We start from the raw sequence: 25,435 nt of genomic DNA, 5'->3' as shown, positions 1-25,435 counted from the left end.
AATTTAACAAAGCCATAATTCCATCTTGCAAACAAGTAGGTATAACTCTGAGTGAATTCTAAATAAACTGCTTCTAACAATTTTATAACAGGCAACAGTGCCTTTGTGTAGACAAATAAAAATTATTTTATGACCCATGCATTTGTCGGCCAAGCTAAAGATCGAATTGGTATTCGTAACAAAGTAATAAATATTTATTACCCTAATAATATCTAATCCAGCACTACAGGCCGTTGACGACAAACCACCATAATACCAAACATAATTTAAATTTTTAGTAAATTGTAAAAAAAATATTCTTTGACCTGCAAAATATGCTAATAAGCGGTATTATCTAGTTAAATCCTATTCCAATAAACAGATAAATTTATTAAGGAGTAAATGGAAATGTTTCGGGAACTTGAATTTATATTCCATAAACCGGGATATTCCTATAACAGGGATTCTAATAAGCGGGTTCGACTGTATAATAAAATAAAAGCTCTTGGCTCTTATACAATAAGTCTATAGTAGAATGTCTTAAAAAGTAGTAAGAAAAAGTCACAAAAAAATAAGATATTTAAAGTTTCCATTTACTCCAGAAATTTTAAGGAAAAACCTAAAAAACAGGGTAAAAGTAAACAACCATCTCAGGCTGTTAAACATGTAACAATATTGCTTTCAATTTTGGCTGACCATGCAGTAGACGCACTAGTTCCATCTTATCAGTTCGTATGTTTCTATCCTTTATGCGGTTGTAAATAACGCAATGTGGAATACGTTAGTAAGCAGCATCTTCCCTATATGTTATTTTTTTTGTTTTATCGTCTGCTATTGCATTTTCTAAATCATTCAAAGAGTATTTCGTTGGTTCTCTCTTCCGTATGTACTTGCTCATCATTTTGAAAATGGCAAGACTTGTAATAAAATAATTCCCTTAACATAAAAGATTGACTTCCATTTAACTCACATTGTTTCCATTTGCCCCTAACAGGTGTTTTAATTTACCCCATGCTCAATATTTAAGGAAGTAATTGTGAACATGGACTGTACTTACTTCTTGTAGTAAATAATATTCAAATTAACATTTTAGTCCATATAAATATTTTTGTATTAGCTATAAATTATATAGTCGCTATACTTAACTAATACAGAGAGATGACATTTGTAAAATATTGGTACTGTTTCTAAATCAATTTATGTGTTTAAAAACAATCAAATTTGTTGCACAGAATGAACATTCACTTGACTTGTAAATAACATTCCACAGAATAAGCAAAGATGGAATTATAATTCTATGTATGTGATATTGTTGCCATATTATTATGTAACAGAGACCTAAAATTGGCATTGAGGATCCGCCTACTTCACTGGTACGTGTTCTCGGTCTTACTTTATGGTGTCGACTTTTAGGGCCAATTTCTCATATCGAGTTCAACTCCAGTTTAACCTGAACTTTTAGTAAACGTCAGTTTAAAGCCAAAATCGTCTTTCTCAATTCACGTTCAACCGATGGAAGTTTAAACTTGAACGATGCTTGAACGGTGGAATTCGGCCGTTCAAAGATTTCAGAACTCAGTTCAGATGATTTCATGGATTAAACATGCGTTGTATTAACACGAAACGCTGTCATAATATAAATATATCCTATTTTATTATATTAAGCCTAACGATAAACGATAACATTATTTTTGTTTTTATAATATTTATTTATAATTATTAAAATGACTATTTGACTATAAATACTTAAATTTAACTTTATTCAAAAACAGCATAAAAAAGAATGTGTGTGTACTTTGTACGCACGTAAGAAGATATTCTTCTATTATATAGGTAATTTAAACGAAGTAAATATACTTAACAGGTTATTTGTATTTTATTTAAAAATTAAACTAACTTTCTTATCTACCACTTTCAAAAAATTTTTATTAAAATAACGAAAAATAAAAAAAAGTATGAATCGTCCAGGATTAGAACCCGCGACCTTCCGTGTGCTTCCGTTCTCTGTCCCACCGCTCTGCCAACTATGCCATCGAGCCACTTGAATTGACACGTAAGTTTCGGATATAATTACACAACACGGCGACAAACTGTAAAAATGTTATGCCTACATATTTTATTATTTTACTACAGGGAAACACAAATCCAAAAACACAAGAATTATAATAAATAATACATTTCCTAAAACCACTAATATATTCTTTTAATGACTTATTTGCACGGTTACAGATACATATATACCTTTCTTGAAAGATTAGCAATGAACTACATACTGTCAGAACTACATACTGTCAGTGTGCGCAGGCGCGTGGTTCATGTATAATTTTACCCTCAATCGATTCGCCGCTAAAGAAGAATATCTTCAAAAAGGTAGGTTAAAATGGCGACAGGCTTTTACCTTTTGCCATCTATTGGCATTTCTCGAAAGCTGTAAAACGTGCACTGACATGAACACGCAATGAGAAATGCATTCCAAACAAACCGTAGTTCGCCGGTGAACCTGGTTCAACTGAACCATAGATTACCGCAGGTATGAGAAATCGACCCTTAGACTGTGAATAAAATCGATCTAAATCACCTTGAGGCTTTCGAAATGTGGTGCTATAGAAGAATTTTAAAAGTTTCTTGGGTGGACGAAATTCTAAAATCCACAATACTAGAACGTCTTAGCAAGACTACTGAGACGATAGAAAGCATTAAGAAGAGTAAGCTGGATTATTTCGGACATGTAATGAGATAACCCAAATATAGGTTGCTACAAAATGCAAATAAAGCAGAAATACTTTATGCAAGGGAAAATAGCAGATAAATAGAGTCCAAGGTAAATACAGCCTGAAGAACTTGCGCGATTAGTATGGTATTGATACAAGCATGCTATTTAGGTTGGCATGATGTTAACCAACGTTCTAAGATGAATAAACTCATTTGAGCCGTATAAATCACTTGGTCAACTCCGCCTCTAGTGTTTTGGGGTGGATCGAGTAGCTTGACAGAACTGTTGCCGGTCCTAAGCCGGGATAAAGTAGGAGAGTGTCTACAGCCAGGTCAGCACCCTATTAATAGACTTTAAAATCATCCAGCGCATAGAAACAGGATTATACGTCGGAATAGGATTCATTCATAGGATCAACGCGAGAAAGAGGACAAGGAATTTATGGAAAGTGAGAAATATACTTCGCATCGGTACTTGGAAGGTGAAGTCTCAACACAATACAGCAGGAAATTACAAAAAAGCTTGTAGAAAAAAAATGTAGACATCTCTGCACTACAAGAGATAAAGAAATAGCTATTTGTATAACAAGGGAGAAAAGTGCTACTTTTCCTCCCGAGAATGAAGTTTACTGCCCGACGCGTAGCGGAGGGCAGTAATCATTCAAGGGAGGAAAAGGCACTTTACTCCCATGTTATACATATGGTTTTTCCACCTTCCTCAAATAACAAAGTTATTTTTTCATTTTTACTTAATTTATTTATGTAACTAACCAACAAAATTTATTAGAACTAAAACTAACAAATAGGTACAACATAACTGTCAACTGTCAAATATAAGTCAAATTATTAATGTAAACATTGTTAAATCAAAATAACAATTTAGTGTTTTTTGCCATTCTGCAAAATACAGGGTGTTTTATAAATAAACGTTAACATGTATAGATACTTACGTAATAGAAAATAGATATATACAGGGCGTCAATAAGTTATATTTCATGAATGAAATGACCATGACGTCACTTTTACTTTTCCTCCCTATGGAGGAAAAATACTTTTCCTCCCTAGGGAGGAAAAGTACAACTTTGCTCCCTACAATCAGGTCCGGAAAAGTATACTTTCGGTAGAGGTAGGTGGAAAAAATATTTACAGTACTGAGAGATAAAGAAGGAGTAGCCTTGTTAGTACACAGAAAATTTTTACCCCAAGTACAAGAATATAAACACATCTCTGAAAGAACAGTTAGTGTAAAAGTCAAACTGGATGTCAAACCTCTGAATGTGATAGCAATCTATGCATCTGAGAACAATAGAGATACCACCACAAGAGAAAACTTCTGTGAACACCTTTAGACTGTACAGACTGTACTTCATTTTGTACAGAAGTGAAGGAAAAATGTAAAGAATAGAAATAAGGTTACCTGAAATACGTGTCAACCAAGACACAAGACGCATACGATAATAATTATTAGAAGACAATAAGAAACGATTCACATGCATCTTTTTTTTCAACAAATCACACAAATTTTGTTAGAATAATAAAAAATAATCACTGAGAACGTTCTTCGAAAGAAATGGAACATATTTTTTGGTTTGTCAGAGGAAATATGGCGCTTTATAAGAGGTCAAAAAACGGAGGTAAAGGAACAATAGAACCAAAACACATAAAAAGGAACACATGGAAAAACATACAAACATAAAAACAAATATAACATACAAACACATGGAATGAAAAAAAGATTTGTGAGAACAAATGACGCTAGAACCGGAAACACCAGAAATTAAGACAAATGGAGAAGTTAATATAAATACACAGGAAGGTCGAAAAACACTCAAAAAGCTGAAGAACAGAAAAGGTATATGTTAAGACGGAATACCAAACGAATTACTGACATATTGTGGAGCAGCGACAGAACATTAATTGACAAAATTATATAATACCGGAAGAATGGAGAACAAGCGAACTATTTCTACTATTGAAAACAGGAGATAAAAACAACCTAAATCTACAGAGGTATAAAATGCTATAACTTACAACTAAAATTTTACAAGAACTAATCAATTAGAGGATAAATCTAGCAGATAAACAACAGGGTTTTCGTGCTGAAAGATCGTGTACAGATGCAATATCCGTAATAAAACAAATTACAGTAGAGCGTCGATAATCCGAACCCTGGTAATCCGAACGATCGCTAATCCGAACGCAGAAAAAAATTATAAAATTAAAAAATATGATCACGGACCGAATTTTTGGATTTAATATGACAATATGGGCAAAATATGACCGCGGATTTATGTTTTTTTTATGCAGAAATACATACAATATATTTGTTTATTATGCAGGTGTTTTATTCCTTGTAACTAAAACGTATGTACATAATATTTTGTACTATGTTTATGAGCTTTGTATGTATTTTGAACATATGTTCGATAATCCGAACAATTTGATAATCCGAACTACCCCTGTACCAATTAGTTCGGATTATCGACGCTCTACTGTACTGAGAAATTACTAGAGTATAAAAGACCAGCATTTCTGTGTCTGATTGACTTAAAGAACGCATTTGACAGAGTATGACTCAAAGATGTAATCCATCTTCTGTATAATAGAGAAGTTCTTCTAAATATGATAAAAACTATTGAAAACATCTACCAAAACAACAAAATGGAAGTCAAAATAGATAGTCAAATGTAACTTATAGAATCTATAGACATAGGCAGCAGACTAATACAGGGGACTCGTTGAGCCCTATGCTTTTCAATTTAATTAAGGACAAAATCATCAAAAGTGTCAACAAAGGAAGAGCATACAGAATGGGAAACACAGAAGTAAAAATACCCAAAGTGAGACTCAAGCAAAATCATTGTATCTTCGTTCTTATTTTATTCAACACAACTTCTTTTATTTTAGAGAAAGAGAAAATTCTCTCGGAAGGTCGGAATGCAGAATCCTTGGTGAGTATCTATTGCCTGAGCTGAGATAGCTTAGAAAGCTCAGACAATAAATACTCATTAAGCATTCTGCATTCCGACCTCTTTATAGAGAATTTTCTCTTTCTCTAGATAGATGCCGCTAACGCGTCCGTACGCATATATTTTATTATTTTGCCTAGTATTCCAGGGCGCATCTGTTTTGAGATGGAGGTTGAGAGGTGACTCATATTTATTTGCAGAAATCGCTTGGAAATAACTCATATAATAATAATTGAGTTATTCTCCCACTCAAGAAGGTCCGGAACATTGTTTAAATAATCAAAATGTCAAAAAATGAAGCAAAAATTCGATTTTTTCTTCGTTTTTTGATTACAACTTTAAAAGTATTCACTTCCAAGAAAAGTTACACTGACATAAAAGTTACTGACATAAATTAAATTTCCTACAATATAGAATTGGTTAAAAATTTTAAAAATTGTCACCCTTGTTGCAAAATAGCAATAATTGCGAAAAAAAACATAAAAAAACAAGTATTTGCATTTTACATTTTTTCAACCATTTATGACCTTCATATTTTACCCAGAAAAACTTTATGATATAAAACAATACTGTAAAATCATTAAGATCGGTTCAATAGATTTTACAAAATACATTTTGCAATCCAACTTTCGCAAAAAAAATTCATTTTTTCAAAATGTTGCAGGACTGAAAATAAAGCAGATAGCAAGTTGAAATTTTTTTTACATATAGAAGAATACTGTAATTTTCATTTGCAATTTGCAAAATTAAAATCGGTTAACTACCACGGAGTCAGGATTTTTTTAAATAAACATTATTTTTGGTGCTACGAGCAGAACAGCGGTGTTCGATTCACACAAGTTGATTTCCACCAAAATTTCTTCCAATCTTTATCTAATATATTATTTTCTTACTCTATATTTTGTTGAATTTTAATATTTTAATTCCACAAAAATCAAACTAATTTGATTATTGTTTGTGAAATATTTTTTAAACAATTGCATATGTTTAAAAATAATAAACTTTTATTCTCTAAGTTAAACTATATGAACAAAGAAAGTTTTTGCAAAAAAAGGTGTTATTTCAAAGGACAGAGTATTTGTTTTTATTTTGCAATAAACAAATTCATTTATTTATATCGAAATGTACTAAAAATTAAAATTTATCAATTATTACAAAGGTCATTGAAATGCCCAATCAGAGCAAACGAATCCGCTGTCTTGCGCGTAGCTCTAAAAATTAATGTTTATTTAAAAAAATTCCTGACGCCGTGGTAGTTAACCGATTTTAATTTTGCAAATTGCAAATGAAAAGTACAGTATTCTTCTATATGTAAAAAAAATCAACTAGCTGTCTGCTTTATTTTCAATCCTGTAACATTTTGAAAAAATGAATTTTTTTTGCGAAAGCTGGATTGCAAAATTTATTTTGCAAAATCTATTAAACCGATCTCAATGAAATTTACAGCATTGTTTTATTGTATCATTAAGTTTTTCTGGGTGAAATATGAAGGTCGTAAGTGTAGCATAAATGGTTGACAAACGTAAAATGCGAATACTTGTTTTTTTTATGTTTTTTTTTGCAATTATTGCTATTTTGCAACAAGGGTGACAATTTTTAAAATTTTTAACTAATCCTATATTGTAGGCAATTTTTATTGTACGCAACTTTTATGTCAGTCCAACTTTTCTCGAAAATGAATACTTTTAAAGTTATAATCAAAAAACGAAGAAAAAAAATCGAATTTTTCCTTCATTTTTCGACATTTTGATTATTTAAACAATGATTCAATAAAATTGTGTTTTTACTAGGAAAGTTTTGGGGTAGTTCTGATTTCTTTCATTATATATGGATTTTGGGCTGCTGAATCCGAATATGAGGTTTGCGGACGAAATTTCTTGCCGGAACATTGAAAAAATCGCGAAAAAAGCGAAAAATTTCAGCATTTTTCCGCTTTTTTGCTCAAATCTCGAAAACTATTAACTTTTAGTAAATGGTATGTTAACAGAAATTAAAGTACTTAAAATTATCTACAAACATCACTATTTACTTTTTTTTTTCAGACGAACTGTTCGGTCTAAAGTACAAGTTGAAAATTGTCAATTTTTATCGGTCTCGGCAAAACCAACTTTTTACATTCCAAAACTTTATTTTTTATTAGAATGCTGTCATTTGATAAATTTCTCTTAGTTTTCTGTACAAATAATAAATGTTAGTTCATAGGTATGGTATGTCTCTTGTGACAGCTTCCATGAGTCCATTCCGTCCTAAGTGGCTGGGAATGTCTCTGCTTTTCCCTTAGGGCCACTGATCTCCCTGACTTCCATAAACCTCAGGCGCGGGTTTTTTTTTTATCCGAGGAATGGATTGCTTGAGAGCCACTGCATGTTTTGGTGCAATACAAGATATGCCATATATGACGTGAAAAGTGTGGTATTCGTTGATTTTATGTACGTTCAAATCAGGGTTATCGTACACCTGCTGTGTAAAGCACGGCAGGTCGATTTTCTGCGGATCGCCTGCGAATGCTGAAACTTCCAGGCTAACAGCTTCTGTATAGGATGAACAAAACCCAAAAGAGGAATCTACATCAACCTATTTTTATAAGCCGTACTTTTTGTAGAGAAAACGGCCAACCCTGCAAGGAATGGTGAGACCAACTATCTGGGCCTTACTGCCGCTACAAGACTTTGAGCAAGCGCTTTGCTTATCTGGAAGTGTCAGCAATCGCAGGCGATCTGCAGAAAATTGACCAACCGTGCTTTACACAACAGGTGTACGAAACCGCTGATTTTAACCCTTTTTATGCCAGGCCTTAATTTGCATGTTGGTTCCTCAATCTCAAAACTTTTTTTATACTTGGAGTCCCATTGACTTAATATATATATATGTCGCATATAACTAAACAAATAAATGACCAAAATATGTTTTTTAATGAGTTTTTTAACCAACTTAAACGTTTTCTTTTCAAAAATACTCATTAGAGAGCAAAATCAACTTTAAAAAATGTAACAAACTTAAAAAAATAATGTAATGTAAATTGACATTAAAAGTTTTCTTTTTTGTGGTACTCCTCAAAACATGACATTACGCAAAGCCCGACTCCGCATCTTGCACACATGTATCTCGATTCGCTTCCTTTTTTCTGGTCTTTTCTGTGGCTACAAACGCTTCACCTTCTAGCAGCTACCTATAAGAGTTGCCACCAGTGCTACAATATAGCATATTATATCTAAAATATGTGAACGAATATATACGGCAATGGGTCCGCATGACCTGTCTTAGGTGCCAATATTTTGAGACTTTGGGAACAATAATCTAACATTTTGGGACATATTTCTACGGCATTGGCACACCAATGAGTCTAAAATTTTATAAGCAACGCTTATTTTCGGCTTTGGTAAATTGAGACCATAACACCTTGAACGTATATATACGGCGGCTGGGAATACAGACCCACTTTTTCAAAAACATAAATATATATGCAGAGTTGGGACAGAAAGGGTTAACGCACATACAATCGACGGATACCACACTTTTTACGTCATGGGTGGCATTTCTTGTATTTCACCAAAACGTGCAATAGCTCTTAACCAATCCATTCCTCGGCTAAAAACTAAACCCGCACCTGAGGTTTATGGAAGTCAGAGAGCTGTTCAACTAATACATTTTGAAAGGACAAAACCTCAAGGTTTATCAAAAATCAAGATACGAAATGAATGTTCACACCAACTGAAACTGTGACTCCATCTGTGCCTGATCTTCTGTGGCTCTAAGGGAAAAGCAGAGACATTCTCGGTATTTTAGGATGAAATGGATTCATGGAAGCTGTGAGAAGAGACATACCATATACATATTATGAACTAACATTTATTATTTGTACAGAAAACTATGAGAAATTTATCAAATGACAGCATTCTAATAAAAACTAAAGTTTTGGAATGTAAAAAGTGGGTTTTGCCGAGACCGTTAATAATTGGCAATTTTCAACTTGTACTTTAGACCGAACGGATCGTCTGAAAAAAAAAAGTAAATATTGATATTTGTAGATAATTTTAAGTACTTTAATTTATGATAACAGACTATTTACTAAAAGTTAATAGTTTTCGAGATTTAAGCAGAAAGCGGAAAAAAGCTGAAATTTTTCTATTTTTTCGCGATTTTTTCAATGTTCCGGCAAGAAATTTTGACCGCAAACCTCATATTCGGGTTCAGCAGCCCAAAATCCATATATAATGAAAGGAATCAGAACTACCCCAAAACTTTCCCACTAGGGAGCTCGTAGAGTACAAATTCACTGAATCACAATGTTCCGGACCTTTTTGAGTGGAAGGATAACTCTAATATTATTATGGTATATAATATAACTAACTTATAGAGTTATTTTGTAAAAAAATATGAGTCACCTCTCAACATCCAAATGTACAGTGGAACCTCGATAAGTCGGCCCCCGATAACCCGGAGGTCCGGCTAACCCGGACCGATTTTCATCAGACAAACATTTCAACAATAAAAATGTATGTATTATGTTAAAACATTTTATCTGTAGCCGCTTCTGGAATGTCTTAAAAATATCGAGTTTCATTGATAAAACTTGGCTTGGACCATAATATAATTTTGAGAGATAATGGGTATTCGTAATTTGAACTATACGGTAAAAATGACTCATGGCACACGGCGGTAGCGGCGGCAGAGCGACGATCATTATCCATTATCGGGCTATCGCAAACAACAGGCACCTTTTATTCCTTTATTTATTTTCAACTGTCTTTTAAAAAATTATTTTTAGAACAATGGTCTTTTAAACTTTAAACAATGAAAGAGCCACGTTCTTAAATAACATAACATCGCTCCGATGGCAGACGAAATTGACACGTAACCGAAACTGACTGAGTTTTTTTACCTAGAAATGAACAATACTCTATCTATACTGTATGTATATGCTATACTCTATACAATATACAACTATAATAGGTAAGTTAGTTAGATGTGTACTGTGCATATATATTTCATGTTATTTTAAATATAACGGACTTTATCTATAAGTATACCGTATTTTATTAATTTTTACAATGCTCTCCGGCTAACCCGGATTTTCGATAACCCGGATCGGCCGCGGTCCCGATTAATCCGAGTTATCGAGGTTCCACTGTACTAATATTTTTACAGATGCGCCCTGGTTTATAGTGGGGCAGCCAGAATTATTTCGGTTCGGAATACACCACAGGCGGCTCTGAAGATTCTGAAAAGAAGAAACCTAGGTCAGCCGATGGTGGTGGCCCCCGAATCGAATTAAATCTAAAGCTGTCTTTCCTTCTTTTGTTGTTTTAACTTACCGTATTGTAAACAGCCGATGTAGTTCCTCTCAGGTAATTCTCCCCCAATCCATAGATCAGTTTGTTGTTTAAATCCTGCTCAACAACCACATTCTCCCTTTTTACTGTATGCTCACTCACAGTACTAACATCTGGACTGTCTGTCAGACTGAGACGAGAATAAGAATGTTCGAGATTAAAAATATTAAGAAAATAGTCCTCCTTCATCTCGACCTCATTATCCACGAAGTGTTCCTCTATGACGTCGCAGTAATCGTGCTCGAATCCCATGGACGCAGTATCGGAACATCCGTAGGCTGAATCGGATCTGGTCGATATAATGTCCACGTTACTTGTCGTTTGATCCGCGATTCCTGAAAGTTCGTCCTTGATGTGGGTCTCTTCAGATTTGACAAACTGGTCGTAATTTAAAGGTTCTTTGTATAGGTCAAGTGGAGTGTAGTCGTATTCGAAAGGTTCTTTCTTTATGAACAGTTTATCTATAGGCGTGAAATCTGATTCCAGATTGTTACCCTGTAGAAAATTAAAAAAATATTAAATATTGAAGTCAAAGTTTTCAATGTAATAAAATATAAAATACAGTAGAGTCTCGGTTATCCGCCATAAACGGGCCGACGGAAGGGCGGATAAGCAAAAATGGCGGATAATAGGGAGCGTTAAATGAAACACAAGTTTAGGCCTTGATGATTTCCAGTCTCCGATAGGAGTGGCACAAGAAGAAGAAAATAAGAGAATCAGTTTAATTTTGACTGATATTGGACATTGTAGATAGAATGATTTAGGATGAACGAAAAAAACTAGCGATTTTTATCTGCCTTGCCGATGTATCTCGTTTTGTTGCTGCCAATACTCGCCATCTTGTAGCATCATAATATCGACAGCTCTGACTTCTTGTTGCTCGGCGTATTTTATCTCATCTTAAAAAATGTTTACTCATTCTTTAATATTTTCAAAGTTATATAAATTTGAAAAAAAATTTTTTGCTTAAATGGTGCGGCAGATAAAGCGGAACGGCGGATAACCGAAGGGCGGATAACCGGGACTCTACTGTAATATTAAATTAAAAAGCTTAGTGGGACCATTTTTCCGGTTAAACTTTTGTGGCTTCTAAAAATGTAAGCCAAGCGAATGCTGGAGCAAAAGAAAATGAGGGAATTCTATTCTACATATACGATAGTAAAAATGACTCATGGCACACGAAGTTCATTGTCGTGTTATCGGAAACAACAGGCACCTGTAGTATCCTTTATTTATTTTAAACTGTCTTACCATTGTTTAAAAAAAGACTAAAAGACTATTAAAAAATTATTTTTTAAACAATGGTCTTAGTCTTCACTGTTATTAAATAACATAACATCGTTGCGATTGAGACCGTATTGTGTGTAGTACAGTCGTATTTTTAGCTTCCGTTCTGTAATCGTTCGTAAATCTATTCAGATTTTGTGTTTGCGTGTTTTTTTTTGTCTACGTAATGGCAACAAAACGTAAAAATGTTGTAGTGACAATGGAAAAGAAACTAGAAGCATTAGGTAGAATTGATAAAGGCGAATCTTTCAAAACAATTGCACCATCATATGGTGTCGGTACATCTACAGTATCGGATTGGAAGAAAAACAGAACTAAAATCGAAGAATTTTGTTTCAAAATGATAACAAAAGACAGTTTGCACAATCGCACAGTGGTCCAAAATCCCGAAAAGTTGGCCAAAAGTCAAAAAAAAATTTCAACGTTTCGAGAATATTATTACATTTTCAAAAAGAGAATTAAATTCCCTATTCAGTGTTGGCAATCCTAGAACTATATCTCCTATGTCTGAATTTCCAGTTCAGTTTAAAGTTGACCTTCGTACGGAACAGAAGCGCAGTTAAGAATAATGAATATTTTATACGCACAGTCTTGTGCGTGTATCTCGAAAACGAAGTGCGCAAATTCAATTCTGCAAAATGAAGGATATTCGTGGAGCCCTTCTTAATAAAAGCAGATAATATAAAAATATTTGTATATGTGTTACATTTAGGAGATTTTAAGTTAAAGTTAAGTAATAAGAAAGTATATGTTTTGGAAAAATTAAATTTTCAGATAGCCAAATAGTTATATATTCCATCGAATTCCAAGATGTTACTCCAATCATCTTTTAGCTTATATTTCTCTCTTTAAGATTTAACAAAAATTAGCTGCCACTATCTGCCCCTTTGGTTTTGCGAGAATTTTTTGTTCAGGCGCTCTGTGCTATGAGTTTCAATATGAATCGTTACCAACGCAGAATAAACAGATCATGTCGCAGCATGCAGGTAGTTGTTATGACTGTAGATCTTTAGTTATTTCAGTATCGTAGGGTAAAATCGTAGATAAAAGGGTCAGGTACAGTATTGTTGGTAAATAAAGTAAAAATTAGTTGTAACTTTCATATGATTAATAATCGAATTTAACGTTGTAATAAAAAATTGGCGGATTGCATACGCCATTTTGTTTTTTGAAATTTCGATTTCGTATTCGTAATCAGCAATTTCAAAAAACCCCGGATATCAAATTTCGACGGTATTACATATATTTAAAATATATAAACCCGCCATATTACATCCGCCATTTTGTTTTTTACAATTTAGACTTTGGATTCGTAATTAGCGACCTCAAAAACCCTTGGATGCCTAATTTCATGCAAATCAAAAAACGCTTTCATATTTTGGCCATCTTTTCTGGTTTTTGGACCACTGTGAATCGGTGCAAAGCTATAAAGCTAAAAATGAGACTCTCGACGACGCTTTGTATGTGTGGTTTTGTGCGGAACGCGAACGTAGTTTACCAGTGTCTGGACCAATTATTCAAGAATCAGCACTCAAGCTGAATAAAATGTTGCCTGATTGTGAACCAAATTTCACTGCGAGTCAAGGTTGGCTGGATAGATGGAAAAAAACGTCATGGAATACGCCAACTATCTATCACTGGAGAAAGTCTATCTGGGGACAACAACGCTGCTCATGACTAGCATAAAAAAAGTTTTTGGATTTAATACTCTGTACATATATATTTCATGTTATTTCAATTATAACGGAGTTTATCAGGAATGTGAAACCAAATCAGCTATTCCATTTTCCACAGAATTTTTTAAAGTTAGGAGAAAATACAACGGTTCCATTCAGCCCCGTATATTGCCACCTAAGCAATTTTTTTGGGTAATAATAACAAACGATATCAATACATGTACCTACAAACTGATGCAAGAATCTTAAAAATCGGAGTACAAATAATAAAGTTATAAATTGTCAAACTTAATCAAAAATTTTGAGTGGCGGAATTTGGTGCCGGTGAGTGTATAATAAAGAATGTTTTTAAATTTTTTAAGATTAAGATATTAAAATTAAAATCATAAATACAATGAAAAAATTACATACCTGAAGATGTAAATCGAAATTTTGGAAAATATTATTGTACGAAGTGCTTGGACTTTCGTTATCGACTGGTTCACTTGGAGGTCTAGTAATGGTTTCTGGTCTTATACTATTGTCATGTAGATATATATCTACCAAAGTTTCATTTCCTATAATAGAGAATATTCCATTAGTATTGTTACGTTTTTCTGTGGATTCAGGGGAACTACACAAACTCACTAAATAACAAATCTTCTGATTAACGTGCCCTATCAAGTCCCCTTGACGTTGACGATTAACATCGCAAAACTTTCTCTGTCTCGAGCTGTTCTAAATAGTTGCTCTGCTTTCTTTATTCCTGTCCACTCTCTGATATTCTTCAACCAAGAGGCCTGCTTTCTACCAATTCCTCTGTGTCCTTCGATTTTACCCATCATAAGTTGAAGAATATTATATCGGTCTCCCCTTACTATCTAAAATAGGCCATATTTCTACATTTGATGTTATCGTACAACGTATGGAAGAAGACAGATTACCCAAGCAAGTGCTACGATGGGCACCAAAAGGACGGCGGAAGAGAGGAAGACCTAGGAAAAGCTGGATAGAAGGAATCCATAGGGAAATCGGAGAAAGAGGCTTGAACGAAGACATGTGCTAAGATCGAGAGCAATGGCGATTGGGAATCGGAAGACGTCGTAGAACGTTATAAACCGATTATATATATATATATATAAATATATATATATATATACATCCCGCTATTAAATTGGCATCTTTTCACGTTGCAGTCATTTGGCATCACCTAGAAATGCTATCATTTTCTAGGTATAATCCGTGAATGTTCGCTTAGTACACTTCTTTAAGCTTGGCACCGTTGTCGGATTTTCAGTAATCCGATTTATTTATATATTTTATTCCTTACACTATAACGACAATTTGACCCCCGTAGGTCAAAAACATTGCTTAAACATCACTTTGGCAACAACAGGATGTTGCCAAGATATACATTTTTACGGAAAAGACAGTACCTAGTTAGATACATAATATCGATCGCTTCACGTTACAAGTCTTCCACTCGCACTCAGGTAAAAACCAGTTGTAGGCTCTTTTGTCTGAACGGGTCCCTGAATGAGTTTAATAATTCACTTTTATTGTGTATTTTGTTTCGTTTAGTTGAAATATCAGATTTTGTTTGTAACGAATTTCATAATAGATATTTAAATTATTTTTTTGTTAACAAAAACAAATTTTAAAGTTTGACATTTGAAAAATTAATTTTATATTGCCATTTTCATGACATGGTCAATGGTTAATTGCATTTATAATAATTTAATGGGTCATTGCGAAACAATATACAGTGCGTCCATAAAGTAACGCATAAATTCATTATTTCACAAACCGGACACTTTCAGGAAAAATACCGAAACAGGTCGATTTTTATTTTTAAATTACAATTTATTGGCATACATATCATACTAGTGACGTCATCCATCTGGACGTGATGACGTAATCGTTGATTTTTTTAAATAAGAATAAAGGGCATGTAATAGCTCATTTGAAAGGGTATGTAATTCTCTATTCAATAATATAATTGTTAATATAATTATTTATACAGGGTGTCCAAAAAATGTTATTTAAATTAAATTAATTGGTATAAAAAGATGAATGTATGTAATTTGTTTAATTCTAAATATATTTTATTGGTGCCAGCAAACATAAAAATGTTTTATTTAAAACCTAAATATTGATTTTCGCTTAAGCGTAATCTTAAACTTCCAAGAGGCAGGTGGATGGCAGCTCTAACATTTAATTTTCTGACAAAAGTAAAACGAATTTTGAATTAAATAAGTTACATACATTTTTCTTTTTGTCTCAATTAATTTAATTAAAGAATTCTTTTTGGACACCCTGTATATATAATTATGTTATTGTTTGTATTAGTAAATAGAGAATTAAATACCCTTTCAAATGAGCTATCACATGACCCCTATTCTCATTTAAAAAATTCATCGATTACGTTATCAAGCCCAGATGGATGACATCACTAGTATGATATGTAATATGCCAAAAAATTGTAATTTAAAAATAAAAATCGACCTGTTTCGAAAATTTTCCTTAAAGTCGCCGGTTTACGAAATAATGAAATTATGCGTTACTTTATGGAAGCACTGTATGTTACAATGTGTAAATTTTTCAGGAAACGTAAAAATCTTTCCATTAGTAGTTAGAGATTCTGATAGTAATACTATATTTTATATAAGTATTATGGGTTATAAATGCATCTATTAGGTCTGGATCCCGCGTATGAAAAAAAAGTTGATTAATAGCAAGCTGAAAATTTGTTAATAGCTTAAGGGTGTTTAGTCGGATAAACTTTTATATATGGGAACACTGGAACAGGGGCAGTTTTAATTGTGAAACAGGTTGAAAATTTGGAACGGTCACACCACGAAAACGGCACATTTATTTTGTCCGACATAACAGACTTAAACTCTCCGAATAGAGATTAAACTCTCATGCAAAAATTAGACTGCTATTTATCACCTGTCATAATTCCTGTCATTTGACATATTCTACATGCTCTACTCATTAAAAGGCCCATTTGGTGATAAATAGCAGTCTAATTTTTGCATGAGAGTTTAATCTCTGTTCGAAGAGTTTAAGTCTGTTCTGTCGGACAAAATACATGTGCCGTTTTCGTGGTGTGACCGTTTCAAATTTTTAACCTGTTCCAAAATTAAAACTGCCCCTGTTCCAGTGTTCCCATATATCAAAGTTTATCCGACTAGACACCCTTAAGCTATTAACAAATTTTCAGCTTGCTATTAATCAACTTTTTTTTCATACGCGGGATCCAGACCTATATCTGAAAGACCAAAAAAGTTTAAATGTTGCTTATTTTTTTGATATTATGTTTTAAAGTTTGTGGACTTATGTTGTTTTCGAAATGAAACCATAATTGGTAAAGTTTTTTCTTTATTCTCAACAAGAAACAGTCATAATACGGACAACGCACACATCTTATGGAAAATATAATGTCACTCAAATTCAATAAAATTTATACGAATAGATCCGTTTTAATTTACCGATCAAATCTTATCATTGCGCCAACTCTTAATTATGATTAATTACGGCGCAAATTGCAATTAAAGTTTATCGAAATCACATTTTTGGAGTCCATAAAGTGTTAAAAGTGTTAAAGTTACAATCATTATTGCTCCGAGTGCTATTCATAAGAGCTTAAATCCCGCTGGGCCTAAGCGGATTAGTGAAACTAATCCGCTGATTTATGGAGTACCGAAAATCTGGGTAGTTTAAAATATTTTTTCTCTCTCTAACTTATGTACCTACCCATTTGATTTCAGATTTATTTGTATCAATTTCTGCTCTTATTTTTGAAAATAGAGAGTTGGCGCAATGATAAGATTTGATCGGTAAATTAAAACGGATCTATTCGTATAAATTTTATTGAATTTGAGTGACATTATATTTTCCATAAGATGTGTGCGTTGTTTTCGAAATGAAACCATAATTGGTGAAGTTTTTTCTTTATTCTCAACAAGAAACAGTCATAATACGTAGAAATTTATACTAAATTTAAAATCCAGATTCAGTAGAAATAAACAAACCAAGACACGTTAAATGCTACTAGGAGCACTCCCGAATCATAATTATTTACAATGTATTGTTATATTTCTATTTGATATGAAAATTAAATTTTGATGGTTGTAAACAGGATTCAATTTAATATAAAATATTTTCAATTTTCTCAACCACGGGCATATAAATTTAGAACACCCTGTATACAACAAATTGTTATATTTAATTTTAAGAAGTGATTAGACGGAACTCGGGACAGTGCGCTTAAAATAAACAAAGTGAATGACGCGTACCATTATCGTTCTTCTCGGAAGGTCGATCATTCTGCATCGAATCATCATGCATCGAATCATCCTGCACTTATGATAAAGATTAATAATTTGGGAAAAAAGGAAATTAGGTTTTTACCAAATTCTAATTCGAAAATGTATAATTTTCGGAAAGCAAATTTCACTTCTCTGTATTCTGAACTATTACAAACTAATTGGGACTTTTTAGATAATTACGATGATGTAAATATAGCATTAAAGCAATTTTATAATATATTGTATACAATAGTTGATAGATATGTTCCGGTATACAAAAATTATAAACATAAGTATCCAAATTGGTATCACTCAGATATTATTAAAAATATTAAACTCAAAGCCAAAAACCGTCAAAAGTATAGAAAAACAGGAAACGAAATATATCACATAGAATTTAAAAGATTGCGCAAAGTTATTAAACAGCAAATTAAAACTGCATATAACAATTACATTGAAAACATTCAAGACAGTATTACCATTGAAACAAAATCATTTTGGTCTTATGTACATACTAAAAATAAGTCATCGCGAATTCCAGGTGAAATGTGCTATGAGGGAAATACTTTTGATAATCCCCAGGATATTGTCAACGCTTTTAAAACATTTTTTGAAAAAGTATATGTATCTACTGACAATAATGAACCAGAGGACATCAGCGTTCAGGGTATTAATTTACCAACCATTAATTTTTTGAAATTTGAAGAAAATGAAATTCTGGAAGCTTTTAAAAGATTAAAAAATAAAATGACGACTGGTCCAGATAAGATTCCAGCATTTCTAGTTAAAGATTGTACACGAATATTTGTCAAACCGCTTCAAAAACTGTTTAACTTGTCTTTGGAAACTGGAAAATATCCTGAAATATGGAAAGAGTCAAAAGTATGTCCTATATTTAAAAATGGAGTTAAATCTGATATATCTAATTACAGACCTGTCTCTCTGTTGTGTAACTTCTCAAAGATTTTCGAGATTGTTCTGTATAATCGTATATATCCGTGTGTTCGCGGCTATATTGCACCTTTTCAACACGGATTCATAGATAAACGATCTACCGTCACAAACCTGGTAATGATGACACAATTTATTTCTGAAGTATTAGATGAACAAGGACAAATTGATGTCGTATATACAGATTTCTCGAAGGCATTTGATAAGGTGGTTCATCCGTATTTATTATCCAAGTTATCAAATTTAGGATTTTCTGTTAATTTAATTAAATTCTTTGGTAGTTATTTAATAGGAAGGAGACAGTATGTATTCTATAATGGCTTTAAGTCAGATTTAATTCTGTCTAAGTCTGGTGTTCCGCAAGGCTCCAATCTAGGACCGTTATTATTTTTACTTTATATTAATGATTTGTTTCAAGAAATTAACTGTAAAAAATTGTGTTTTGCGGACGACTTGAAAATTTTCTGTAAGATCGACACTATTGGCGATTGTTTAGAACTTCAGCGTAACTTAACTGCTATTGATACATGGTGTACTAATAACAAACTACTATTAAATTCTGCAAAATGTAAAGTAGTGAGTTTTTGCAGGAAATTGACGACAATTAACTTTAACTATATAATTCAGAACTCTGTTTTGGAAAAATGTAATAGCCTCAAAGACTTAGGTGTCATTTTTGACTGCAAGTTAACTTTCAATTTGCATATTGAACAAAAAGTTTCTGAAGCTATGAGAATGTACGGTTTCATTATTAGGAATTGCAGAAACTTCACCAACATAACACCAATAAAATTATTATACTATTCTCTAGTACGTCCAAAATTAGAATATTGCAGTTTAGTTTGGTATCCTATATATAATTGTTATAAAAAAGATATTGAAAAAGTACAGAGAAAACTTATAAAATATCTGATATTTAAAATTGATGGAATCTATCCTAACCGTGGATGTGATAATAATACATTATGTTGTAGAGTTGACATGGTTAGTTTAGAATTAAGGAGAGAAATTAGTTCATTAACATTTTTGTATAAATTATTATATAACAGTATTGACTGTAGTGATTTATTAGCACAAATTAATTTCAACGTTCCTCGAGTTAGATCTAGATCAAACGTTTTATTTAAGTGTCCAAGAGCAAGAACAAATATATTAGTTAAATCGCCTCTTTTTGTCATGTGTAAGAATTATAATAGTATTTGCAATCATTGTGATATTTTTTCGTGCTCACTTAATGATTTGTTAAAAATGGCTTCTCTTTACTTAGATTAGGTCTCTACTATTACTTTGTAGATGTTATACTAATGAATTATGTGATTTTTTTTCTGTATTTGTCCTATAAATGGGAAACTGTTGGGCAATAAAGCTATTATTATCAGATTTAGCCATACGGCTCACACTCCCTCTGAGGGGAAAATTGACTCATCCCAGATACCTACGGTATCAAAAGGATTGAGCTCTGGTGGGACTCTTTCCGTGTTATCGAGCCCTAGGTGACTTGGAATGCAGGTGTATCTCCCAAAAATTTTCTTACACTTCTGGCCGTCGCAAGTAGTACAGCTTTCTGCATGGTCTTATAAATATGTTCATTGAGACCCAGCTTTTTTATGCTTTCGAGGAGGGTCTTCGGAATGACTCCAGTAGTAGACATAACAATAGGTATCGTCTGGGTACTTTGCATTCTCCATTGTCTCCGTATTTGAATTTCCAGATCTCTATACTTGGCGATCTTTTCAGTAAATTTACTACGTAGATTATTGTTGTTAGGTATCGCCACATCAATTAGTGTTGTTTGTCTTGTTAATTTATTAACTAGTACGAGATCTGGTCTATTATGTGCCACTGTTTGGTCTGTGAGCACACTGCGGTCCCAGTATAGCTTGTAGTTGCCATCCTCAAGCATACTCTCAGGAACGTATTGATAATATGGGAGATGGTCCGTTTGGAGAAGTCCCAGCTTGTTAGCTATCTCTTGATGAAGGATTTTTCCCACTGCGTCATGCCGTTCCTTGTATTCAGTTGCAGCAAATGCCTGGCAGCCCCCTGTAATATGTTGGATGGTTTCTTGGGCTTGACATCCATATCGGCATCTGTCGTTTTGAACCTGAGGGTCTTTGACGATATATTTCAGGTAATTTCTGGTTGGTATAACCTGATCCTGAATGGCCAGTAATGAACCCTCCGTTTCAGGGAACATCTTTCCTGATGTCAACCAATAGTTCGACGCTGTATTGTCGACATAGTCTTGGCTAACCTCATTGGGATGTCGCCCGTGCAGAGGTTTACCCATCCAGGTGCGCAGTTTTTCGTCCTTAGTAAGGTGGTTTATGCGCATTTCTGGTTCCCTCAGTTTGATCGGTGTTGTGTCATCTACTGCGCAAATTGCGCGGTGTAGAGTAGATGTCTCAGCCTGCATCTGAAAATAAGTTCTTAAATTAGCAATCTGTTTATCTAATTGCTCACCTATATCCAGGAGTCCTCTTCCTCCTAAATACCGGGGTAATGTCGTTCGTTCTACTGCACTTTTAGGGTGGTGTTTTTGTGCCTTTGTAAGGTGTGTTCGTACTTTTCTCTGAAGATTTTCTATATCCGTTTTTGTCCACTTAACAATACCAAATGAATAGCTAAGCGCGGAACAAGCGTAGGTGTTCAGTGCCTTAAACAAATTTTTACTGTTAAGCTGTGAACGAAGCAGTTGTTTTACCCTTCTTATAAACTCAGTTGTTATCTCAGTTTTCATTTGCTTATGGTCAATTTTCCGCGCCTGCTTTACTCCAAGATATTTGTACATATCGTTATCGCCCATGGCCTCGATGTTCTGGCCATTTTGCATATCGAATCCACCGGGCTGTACCTTTCCTCTAACTATATTCAAAACACGGCACTTGTCTAGACCGAACTGCATACTAATATCATTAGAGAATGTTTCTACAGTTTTTAGCATCTCTTCTAGGTGTTCTCGAGTGGAAGCCATTAATTTCAAATCATCCATATACAACAGATGATTGAGCTTCGCTACTACAGTATTATTGCTTTTAATGCTAAAACCTGAGTCAGTGGAGTTTAATAGTTGGGAAAGGGGGTTCAGAGCTAAACAGAACCACAGTGGACTCAACGAGTCTCCTTGAAACAGGCCCCGGCTGATTGCGATATTTTCGGTTTCGATATTGTTTTCACCAGGTATTTGGAGGTGAATTTTAGTCTTCCAATCTCTCATTATATGCCTTAAAAAGGTCACTATGTTATCATCGACTTTGTATATTTTCAATATATCTATTAGCCATTCATGCGGTACTGAATCAAAGGCCTTTTTATAGTCAATAAAAGCAGTAAAAAGGTTCCTTTTTTTAGTGAATGCCTGGTTAGAAATGACTGAGTCGATGATAAGCTGTTCTTTGCAACCCATGGAACCCTTAGCGCATCCTTTCTGTTGAGGCTCTATGATATTGTTTAGAGCACAGTGTTGGTAGATACGCCGGGTTACACAGGATGTGACCAATTTATACAATGTTGGAAGACAAGTAATTGGGCGGTACTTGGATGGATCTTGGGTGTTATTTTGATCCTTTATTATCCTATTATTATTATTATTATTATTATTATTAGCCTATGCTAAATAAAACTCAGTGAAATAGATGATAGTTCATTATCGTTTTTCGCGGAAGGTTTCGATCATTAGCCTATGCTAAATAAGACTCATTTGAAAGAGAGAATAGGTCATTAAAATTTGTAAATAGTAGAAAGTGATTTTAGAATGGGAATTAAATATTTTCTTTTGAAATCCATTAAGCATATTTAGAAAGATTAAAAATTGGTTTTTGAGGAATACTGAGAATGAGAGTTGGTGGTGGAAGGTTGATTTGTGAATCTGGAAGGGATATTGAGAAAGTAGGTGAATGAATGACAAAGTGGGATCAGAATGTTTTGAGCTGTCGAGAAGTGAAGTCGAGTAGTAGACGGTAGTGTTCGAGGAGTGAGAAAGCCGGTAGTTCCGTGAGTGTGGAGTATCTATCGTGGAACGAGAAGTAGGCCAGGTCGAGAGTAAAAGAACCTCCTTGAGCCCAGAGTGTCCCGGTAGCTGATAGCAGTTTCGAAAAAGGTAGAACACAGCATCACGACAAAAGCAGGAACGAGAGCTATTCGAGCTAGTTTTTCAAAGGAGAACATCACTGGAAGCCAGGACGAGGTTTGATCGCAGCCAAGGATAGCAGGAAAGGGTTTTGTGTGAGGACATTTTCAGTTCACCAGGAAAAGGTCAGTCTCATTTGTTTGGACATGAATGTATGGGTTTTTCGTATTAAATTCCACATAAAAAATTGAATAACATAATCAATAATATCAGAAAAGCTTCATCAAACTTAAATAGAGTTGTCCCTAATAACTCCTAATAGTTAAATGTTAATAAAAACTTTCAATAGAAAACCAAAAGGAAATAAAATTCCCAGTTGTAAATGTTATGTTTAAGAATAATAAGAAATAGCAAATATTAAGCATTGATTGCCTTTTGAATAAAATAAAAAATATTTTGATTATAATTGTAACCCATATTTGTATTTTTTTTTACTCTTTTCTTTTCTATCCCGATTAGGAACCATTAAGAAATATTCAGAAGCCACGAAAGTAAGTAATTAATTTATAATTCGCCCTGAGATTGAAAACATATTGATATGTGATCTGGTTAATTAATTAGATTAGTATTAATACATTGATTAAATTAAGTGACATATAAGAATATTATCTCATATCAATAATCAAGATCACATCAGTATATACATTGTAAATTCCAAGTCATGATTTCCAAAGTTTACACATTGTAAATTATGATTCGGGAGTGCTCCTAGTATCATTTAACGTGTCTTGGTTTGTTTATTTCTACTGCATCTTTACTGTTTCTGTTAACTAATCTAAACGTAGAGATATTTTTTGAGATTCTTTAACTCTTTCAATGCTGGGGTTTGTCACATCCCACCTGTCTGTTAGTGGCAAAAAAGTTCACCTGTCGGATGCCGGGTTAAAACATGACAAATTAGATGTGGAATGAAAGCTTATAACCCAAAGATGGTACTAAAGGTGAGAAATTTGGCCTCCGACTTCAGGATAAAGAGTTGCAACCCGAAGTATTGTTCTAAATTCGCAGAAATAGTACAAACTATGTATTACTCGACGCGCCTTAGAAAGACGAGAACAAATATTTATGCCTGTCCGGTTTTATGCCTGTCTGTCCGTCCGTCTGTCAGATATAATCACAGAGGTTGAATGAAAGATTATAACCCATAGATGGTACTAGCGATTAGAAATTTGACGCGCATTAGAAAAATGAGAACAAAGAAATACTTTTTTTAGTTTTACACCACTTCCGGTTAAAATGGTGTACCCGGAAGTGACACACATAGTCACAGAAAAATATACTTGATCAATTTACGTGTATTAAGAGGTCGAAACCGAATTTTTTTAATTCTGGTTTTGATGTCATATGCGGTTAAAAAATTGTCTGGAAGTGGAAGAAACCAGTTTAATAGTTGTCCCCTTCGAGTAGCGAAAAATAAACAATACTTTGTAAAAACATTCAACATTGGTTGATATTCCGCTGTTTTCATATTATTTATTGACCTAAGTTTTTGTAAAATGCACTAGTCTTTTTTAAAGATATCATTGGACAATTTACTCACTGTTTTTGGATTTTACAAAATCGCTTGGATTGGCATGAAATTTGACATAAGCATAGCTAACATGTCAAAGAAAAAAGTGATATTGTGCCAGTGTGTGCTTTTTTCTGGGGATGAGTACCACCCCCTTCTCGAGTGTGAAAAAATATAGGTAAAAATATGTCCGTAAGTGGATAAACTAATTAAATTCCTTGTATTTTTTGTTTTTAGATGGTTTTTCGTAAATAAATCAAAAAGTAAGTATTTGATCGAAAAAACTATTCTTAGCAAATATAAAGCTTATAAAACAGTAAAAAAAATTATGTATGTATGAAGTCTGGACACACAATAAAAACAGAGTTGGAGCTGAACAACAGTTGGTTCTTATTCGTCGAATTCCAAATCGACTAGTTCAACGTAAAATATCCAAAAAATAACGCACTTTTCGGGGAAAACTCGCCACAAATTTTTTAAAGTGTTTAAAAAAGTTTTATTTTTGTTATTTAAAAAGTATCTATTCTATCACCATCAGCATCAAAAGTAAGTTACGCTTTAAATAAAATATGTCCCTTTTTTTGCTAAAAGAAATCG

At 33.4% G+C, this 25,435-nt stretch overlaps 1 protein-coding gene across 1 annotated transcript in view; it reads right to left on the bottom strand.

Annotated features, from left to right (window-relative positions):
• The window catches only part of LOC126879441 (uncharacterized), a 65,060-nt gene that overhangs the window by 16,619 nt on the left and 23,006 nt on the right, over window positions 1-25,435 (bottom strand). Inside the window, exons 5-6 of the mRNA XM_050642455.1 lie at window positions 14,368-14,513; window positions 10,976-11,488 (exon numbers count right to left, since the gene is read on the bottom strand). Coding sequence (XP_050498412.1) covers window positions 10,976-11,488; window positions 14,368-14,513 — 659 coding nt within the window. The remainder of the gene's footprint in view (window positions 1-10,975; window positions 11,489-14,367; window positions 14,514-25,435) is intronic.

The sequence above is a fragment of the Diabrotica virgifera genome, chromosome 2, assembly GCF_917563875.1.
Source record: "Diabrotica virgifera virgifera chromosome 2, PGI_DIABVI_V3a".
NCBI classification, from domain to species: domain Eukaryota; kingdom Metazoa; phylum Arthropoda; class Insecta; order Coleoptera; family Chrysomelidae; genus Diabrotica; species Diabrotica virgifera.
This window is presented reverse-complemented; position numbering and strand designations above follow the sequence as displayed.